Source organism: Hydra vulgaris, chromosome 01 (genome assembly GCF_038396675.1).
Source record: "Hydra vulgaris chromosome 01, alternate assembly HydraT2T_AEP".
Taxonomy (NCBI): Eukaryota; Metazoa; Cnidaria; class Hydrozoa; order Anthoathecata; family Hydridae; genus Hydra; species Hydra vulgaris.
In genome coordinates this window covers 30,593,935-30,602,500 of record NC_088920.1, presented here as the reverse complement: position 1 = coordinate 30,602,500, position 8,566 = coordinate 30,593,935, and the positions used below count along the sequence as shown (strand labels likewise).

Genomic DNA, 8,566 nt, shown 5'->3' with positions numbered 1-8,566 from the left:
TTTTTTTTAGTGACCATGTGTTTTAAAACCAAAATTAAAATTTTTCGACTTTTAAGTTCGTTTTTTTAAAAAAAATTCTAAAAAAAAGTAATAAGAAAATAGGATTTTGAACTAATAGATTTATATTAGTAATGTTGCTAATTATGACTGAAGTTAATTATGTTTAATATATTAATTATTAGTTCATTTTATTCTAAGTATCATTATGTTTAATATTTCCATTTTATTTAGAATCAATTTAGTTCCCAATTGAACTTGGAATCTCAATTCTTGAGTTCTTTAAAAACACAATCCTTAGGTTCAAAGATATTTGTGAAAAGTTTACATGAAGATGTTAATGATAGTGATTTAAATCATTTATTTGCACGGTTTGGATCTATTACTTCTTGTTATGTATTAAGAGAAAGTAATGGGAGAAGTAAAGGATCTGGTGTTGTTAAGTTTTCTACTGAACAAGAAGCAATAAATGCAATAAGGTATTCAAAAATGAATGTTACAATTATGAATGTTTTACTTATGAGTTAAAAATAAAGTATAAAATAAGTGTTTGTTTAATCAGGTTGACTTTTTTTTTAGTTTAATATTTTTATACTTGTTTGCACTAAAAATTTGTTAGTATCAACACAGATTTTTAAAATGATTTAATGAATATTATTTTAAATGGGGGTGTAGCTAGAATTTATTTACGAAAGATTTTTTAAATGCTAAATTATATTTGAATAGAATATATTTGTGTTGTATTTCAAATTATAAGCATAGTATACTCATTCACATCATCCAATCTGTTTTAATGTCTATTTTATTGATAAACATAAATCAAACATGAGTCAAAAGAAATCAACTTTAATTGACAAGATTGAAAATTGACTTTTTTTTTTTAATGAACCTATGTAGAGAAGTCACCAAAAGAGAAACCAAAACTTCTGCAAACCAAATGGGTTTAAGTTTTTTTTTTTTTCTTTTTTTTTTCATCACTTTTAAAAAACAAAAATCTATAAACAATATTTGAAATATTTATAAAAGAAAGTTTTAAATCCAAGATTGTTTCCAAGCAGGGTTGGAGTCAAGTATATATTTCTATTTGGTAATAATAGGCTGTATTGTATTTGAGAAAAAATTAAATATTTCTATTTAATTTTTTTCAATAACTTTATTTTAAGTTATTGAAAAATAAAGATAGAGTAAAAAAATATTTAAAGAAACACTTTTCTTGTAAAATAAATTCTTGTAATACAAATAATAGAGAGTCTGTTTGTTGTTTTCTTAAGTAAAAATGCTTTTGAGGTATGAACAATTTTCTTCTAGTTTTTTCTAAAAATGAAGAGTAAATGTATTATTTAATAGAATGAATGATAATCAGCTAATTAAAGATTTAAGTAATAATTAAAGTTAATTTTAAAATTAAAGTTAGGCTTTTAGACCAGGCCTCAAAAGAACTATAGGAGCAGCCATAGCACAGTGGTTAGCTTGCCTCAGAAACTTGAGACAATTTTTAATTTTTTAGTTTTCTGGGCAATTTTTAAACATCGGTAAGGAAGGAGGTATGAACTTCCTTTCACATCCTCTTCCCCAGTGCTCTGTGATAAGACTGTAAGTACTTGGGGCACCTGAAATTAAAAAAAAAAAGTGTGTGCAATAATTTTTTTGAATGTGAAAATAGTTTGAAAAGACATAAAACAGAAGATTCAGTAACTATTTTGACATATTATCTTATACATTTTTGGCTACTTTTTTTTTAATATTCTTTTTTAGAAAAATGAATGGAACCATGTTCATGACTAAAAAGCTTTGTGTTGAATTCTTCGAATGCAAGAATGAGAGTAAGAAAGAGTCAGTTCCTGATTTAAGGATAAAGGTTTTATCTAATTTTTATTATTTCTTGTTTGATAACTATTTTTATCAAATAAAAAAAGTTTATTTTGGTTTTGTTAATTATTGTATACTTAATTGTGCAACCAATTAAAAATAGCTTAATAAAGGTTTTTAAAACCCAGTGACAAGGTCAGAGTGAGAACTGCATTGTTAATCAGCTTTGCTATTTTTGCCAAGGTTTGGATGAAAACAGTTTTATTTCATTGTAATTAAAAAATTATATTGTTAAAAAAAATTTTTGGTTTTCAAAATCTACTGATTTTATAGCATCATTAAAAAAAAAACCCGTCAGATCTTTGGTTTTTTAAATTAACCGTTAACTTTTTCCTGTAATCAAAACTGAAGAGACCTTTAAAAAGACAGATTTTTATTGATTGAAGCGATTATAACTGTATTACTGGTTGTGTATATATGTATAAAAAAATATATCAAAGTTGCTTTGACGATTAAAAAATGTAGTCACATAAGTGTATTTTATCTGAAAAGGAATAACTTTAAAGAGGATAACTTGAATATTAGAAAAAAAATTTTTTTTTATAAGATGTGTTTAAAAAGTAAGGTGACTATAAAAATATAGTCACCTTACTTTTTAAACACAGCTTGTATATGCCCTGTCCAATTATGTGACTATTGAAGTCTTTGCAAGAGGATGACAGCCATCAATAGTAAGATCTGAAGAAAAAACAACCAAATTTAAATTACTCTAACATAAAGCAAGTAGGTATGGTAAATTTTATAAGTAGTAAGATTTAAGGAAAAATTATTTTGAAGATTACAAAAACTTGAAATAAAATAGATTGAAACAGTTCGGTGATGAAAACGTTTTTTTATGTTTAATATATTATTTTTATTATTATTATTTTTTGATGCTGTGATTTTTTGATACTGTACTCATTAAATTATCATTTAAAAAAATTAAATAAATAATACCTACGCCATTTACTTGCCACCCTTAGTAACAAACAATTTGGTCAATCTATGAGAAATTTAAAGTACTAACAGGGTCACAAACCTTAAACAATACACATTTAATAATCTGATATTTTACAACTTTTGGTGTAATTGGTCTTTCTAAAAACCAGCAAAATCTTACTATCAGCCAGTTTTGAAACCATTAAATTGAGTTTTAGCTGTACCCTTATTAAGAGGTAACCAAAATAGTTGCTATATTTACCAAAAACACCTATAATAGTTGCATTTTTTTTTTTTTTTTCATTTTCATAGAAAAAGATTTTTTTCATTTATATGATCATCAATTTGTGTTTTCTGCCAAAATTTGAAGTATGCTCTTCAACCATACATTACTTTAACAGAGATTATCTTTTTTTTTAAATGTTTGTTTATATAAAGTTACAAGACAAGTAATAAGAACAGATATGTTCTGACTGGTGCGTATAATTTTGCTAAAGACATTTATCTTTTATTATTTGTTTTTCTGGTAATGCAGAAATCCGTATTTGTCTGATTTGCTGAAAGTTATACACATTTTTGGTAATCTCCTATTTTAATTTTACACTTTATTTTTTAAAATTTTTTAGACCAGTTCATCAATAAAATCAGCGTCTTTACTTGATTTGTCAACCAGATCAGCTCAAAGATCAACTATAAATTCTAGATCAACAAAAGACAGTGTCAAAAATGACTTAAAATATTGTAATTTGCGTATAGAAAATTTAGATGACGATGTGGACGATAATGGATTATATCGGCTCTTTTCATATTTTGGAAAAATTGTATCAGCAAAAGTTATGACATTTAACAATGGTAAAAGTAAAGGATATGGATTTGTATGTTATGAAACGAGTGAAGAAGCCAGCAAAGCAGTCAGGTTCTAATAATGGTGTTTTGATATTTATTTTATATAAAACAAATATATATTTTTAAGTAGATTATTAAATAGCGATAATTATTACAATTTAATTAAGTTTATAGTAATAAAAAATTAAAAAAAAAATTTAGCTCAATGAGCGGTGTTCAGCTCTCTTCAAAGAAAACGCTTGTTATCACTTATTACGAACAACGAAAAAAATATAATAACGTTGACAAAAATAATGATGAAGTTGAGAAGGTTTTTTTTTATCCTTTTTTTTATATTTTTCTTCTCTAGGTATCAATAAATGTTTTTTAGGAAAAATTTTATTGAAATTCTCATTATGTTCAGGAATGTTGCATCTGTTACAGCGTTCTAACTACCAGGATTGTGTTCGATCCTTGTGGTCATTCTTGTGTATGTGATGTTTGTGTGACACAAATAGATGGCAAATGTCCTTTATGTCGAGGCAATTTTATAAAGTACATTAAAGCCTATATTTAGTTTTTTATCAAATATAAATCTCTGTAAGATGTTTAAGCCTAAATTTTACCGATTGTAAATATAGAATATTGTGCCAAATCATTGTCATTAATAATTATAATGCTTCTAATTTTATAATTGTGATTTGTAAAATTTGTTTGAGTGATTTTTGTATAAAAGACTTGTATAAATTTATTATTCAAACCATTTAAAGTTTTATTTACGTATAATAAATGTTTCAATTAAACCCGCGGACTGGTTTGTTAAAAACAATTTGATGTGTGGGTATTTTTTTGAGAAGGAAATTAGACTGTAACTTACTATTATAGTATATATATAGCATTATTGCTAGCAAAAACAAAAACAAAATCAGTTATATTATTGATTGATCGCGTTTGTTACCATGATCAGCATCAAAATCGCCACGACAAATATCACAAAGGTTGCATCAGCGGATGACATATAATATATATAATAATAGTATGTTGATAGTCTTGTTGTGTTAAAAATAGAATATTTTAACATAGGAATAAAATGTTTGCAAAATTTTAACTTGATAGTGAAAGTATTTTAAAAAAGAAAAGCGTGTTCACCTTAGCGTCTTAATTTTTGACCATACAATACAATTATTGAAAATACACCCAGTTACCCAACTGTTTTATTTAACTAAGTTTTGCGATTTTATTAAATTAATGTTAAATAAGGAAATAAAATAAGTTTTTAGTTAAAATTAGCAGAAAATCCGTTGATAGTAATCTTGAATAGTTCGTTTATAATAATTTCCAAATATGTAAATGCATCCTTTTATAAGTTGGTCGGTTATTGCCTAAATTGTTTTATCTCAAATGCTTTTGTTAAACGCGTTATTTTTTCAAGTCACGTATATATTAAGAACAAACTAAGGAACAGAACGTCAACAAAACTGCTTGAGCCAGTGGAACGAGTTTTATCAGTTGCTACTGACAAAACTAAAAATTGCGGCAAAATCTTCAAGGACGCAAAAAAAATGTTTTCTAAAAATAATTTAAGTGTTTACGCTGAAAACATCGATTGGCATTAATTAAAATTAAAATAAAATAAATAAAGAAAACTTTTTAAAAATAGCTTTCTATTCAATCGACTAAAAAGTAGAAAACAACTTTTTTCTGTTTCTGGTACTCGTGGAAATCATGTACTTAGTAATAATCACTTTTGTAAAGCCAATACTGGAAGACATTAAAGGCAGTTCATGTACGTATGTAAACAAACAAACTCATCGAAGTAAAGGAATAGAAAGTTTGGCGCCTTTTAAGTCAGATGCTTTCAAAATCAAATTCGTTTTAAATGTACATAAAGCTAAAGGCCCCAAATAAAAAAAAGTAAAATTTCAGGGCTGTATGATCAAAAGAATTGCTTCAAAAAGCGCTGTAAAGTTTTGGCCTCCACAAAAAAAAAAAAATCAAAAAATGCGGACTCGTCAGTGAGTGAATAGAAAGCTATAAAAAACCTTTTGTAAAAAGTCGTAATTTTATTCTAACCAATCTCAACAGTCAGTTTTTTTATGAGGTTTTTCAGTATAACTTCTGTATTTTAATAAAAGTGATTTGCATTAATGAAGTAGTGAAGTAATTCGCAGGAATTTCGTCGCCGGTTTTTTATGGGGTTTTTATGGCGTTTTTATGGCGTTGATGCTGGTAAAAATAAAATTTAGTTTTACCAGCATCAACTATGCTGGAATGATAAATTTTCCAGTTTTACAGCATATTTTTCAAAAACAGCTCTTTCCAGTTTTTTCATTAGAGCGGACACCATGTAAAAAGATTTTATCATTAAAATATTACTAAATACTATATCGTATCACAAAAAATTAAAATAAACCATTAAGATGGAATTTTTTATAATTCGGCATGTTTTTTTGTCATTTTTCAAAGCGGAATGGCATTATTTAGGATCTTTGCAACTAATCTTTTGTCATTTAACTTGTAGAAAGTTCAAGCAACCATGGTCCTAAATAAAATATTTTATAAAACACAAACAAAGTAACTAATTTTATCGTCAGAATATTTTACAAGTAATGCGTATGCAGCATGTTTTGGTGTATGCGAATGCTAAACTACATAAAAATTTCTATCCTAGATTACATAATAACTTTTATAACGTGGTTTTTTTTTTTCTAAAACAGGGGGGACTCCAATTATTATTTCAAGACATATAGTAAGTCAAAATATTTTTTAATGATGACAACTAAATGAAAAACTTTTATAAGTTTGTTACTGAAGTTTACTCAAAAAGGTTTAAAGAAGACAGTTGCAACCATATTCAGACTAAACACTACAAAATAAAGGTTCAATGACGAACAAACATGAAAAAAATTATTTTTTCATGAATATTCATATTTATTTACGAACCCTTTTTCTTAAAATTGGTTTTAAGTGATATTGAATGCCTAATGAAAATTCAGAGACGATTTCCATCCCTAAAAATTTCACTGGAAATGTATAGGTAAATAACTTTTCTAAAAATGACTTTTTTAGGTTAGAAAGGAAAATAGTTTAGAAATTTTTATAAGTTTTGATGAGGTATGAGAAGAAACTAATTCTTTTCAAGTTAAGTTATCAATTGCTTACTGTTATAAAGCAGTCGTGGTGTTGTGGTTAGAGCCTGCGCTTTAGAATAGACGATATTCGAAATTTATTTCAATTTCGAATATGAAGAAACTTGAATCTTTCGTGCTTATTTTACGAAAGTAGATAAAGAATAAATAGAACTAACAACCAGCATAAGAAGTAACCGTGTATTTGGTTTAATTTAGTTTAATTCTTTGCTTAATATAGCTACATCACTTTCTTTTGTTGTCATTGGTTGTTGCAACCGCTCAACAAAATTTTAACAGCAGAAAAAAGCTATTTGTGAAATTTATAAATGTTTAAGAGAAGATCCTAACTGTTGCTGTTCTGAACCATTTAATTTTGTTCCTTTTCCTAATGAAAAAAAGGCCCAGAGCGTCGATCCATTTGGAAAAAGTTGATAAATAGGGTAAATTTCAAAAAGACAAATCTCAATGGGAAAAAGTAAAAGACAAATCTCAATGGAAAAAAGTAAAAGACAAATCTCAATGGGAAGCTACAAAATACAGTAGAATTTGTTCAGAATATTTTGTTAATCAAAAATTTGAATACCCTACAGAACTATTGGAATAGATAGCATTAAATAAAATACAGAACTATTGGGATACATAGTATTAAATAAAATAACATAATTGATTCTTTCTGCTTCGTCTAATTGTAATCGACCAATAAATAAACGAAATAGCAATATAGTTTCTGATTCATTTTCAACAAAAACAGCCACTATACACGACTCGACTAGTATAACTGCATCTGTGATTACAGCAGTTATTAAAATAAAGCTAATTTGTTTAAAAAAAAAAACAGTTTACAGATTATGGACAGTTCTACTCTCTTAACAGTTTACTAACTCTACTAATTTCAAAACTGAAATCCAAACTAATATTAGCGAAAACACTTCAGTAGTGCATAATAAAGTTTTTCCTGATTTTTCTTTTGGAATACTGACGTGCAATCTTGTTACTTAAGCATCAAAAAGTCAGTTTGTCTCAGATACTGAAAATAGTATTCCATTGAATTCACTTTATTTGACTTAAATGCTCTTTTTTAATTTTTACACTTTATGCTTTAATTATCATTTGTTATTTAGAAATGAAGAAAATAAAATCTCAAAATATTAAACTACAAAAAAAGTTATAATGCAACCAACTAATCCATCTTTTCTTATCTTGCTAGAGTCACCATATATCCATCTAATTATCTTTTCTTTCGGCAAATACTACACCATATGAATACTAAAGTTTATCTAACAATGAAAGGATATAAGCAAACATCTAAATAATTAGCAAACATATATGTTTATATCCATAATATGTATGTATAAAACTTCTTGGAAGCTTTTGTTACTTCTGGAATAAAAATTTGGAAGTTTTGATTACTTCTTTCCTATTTTTAGTCAAGCTTCACATCCTACATCACATTTTTCACCATTTTGAGCAGCTTTATTAAACAATCATTTTTTTCATCTTTTTTACAAAAAATTGTCTTTCAAGAACAAATGCCCTTTTATTATTGCGAGAAACCAATGTAAAAAAGTCCTGTCTGTTATTCTAAGTTTTCTAAATCTTGTATCGAATCTCAGATGTTAGGTTTTTGAGAACTTCGGTTAGTCTTCAACAGCGTCATTAACTAAAGTGAGTCTAACATTTAATCTCTAATTCATGGCTCTGATCTTTTTACTTCTCCCTAGAATAAAGCAGAGTTGTTTGCAAAGAAATCTTACTCTAATTTGACTCTTGAATATAATGACCATACTTTTCCTGACAGTTAAACAAAACAACCCATTGTTGAACAG

The 8,566-nt window shown here is 26.6% G+C and overlaps 1 protein-coding gene across 1 annotated transcript in view; it reads left to right on the top strand.

Moving 5' to 3' along the window:
- Positions 1-4,412, top strand: part of LOC100210188 (uncharacterized) — a 58,926-nt gene extending 54,514 nt beyond the window's left edge. Inside the window, exons 7-11 of the mRNA XM_065787898.1 lie at positions 232-476; positions 1,753-1,855; positions 3,411-3,700; positions 3,832-3,940; positions 4,034-4,412. Of these exons, the coding sequence (XP_065643970.1) occupies positions 232-476; positions 1,753-1,855; positions 3,411-3,700; positions 3,832-3,940; positions 4,034-4,186 (900 nt within the window). The 3' untranslated portion in view covers positions 4,187-4,412. The remainder of the gene's footprint in view (positions 1-231; positions 477-1,752; positions 1,856-3,410; positions 3,701-3,831; positions 3,941-4,033) is intronic.
- The last annotated feature ends 4,154 nt before the right edge of the window (positions 4,413-8,566 follow it).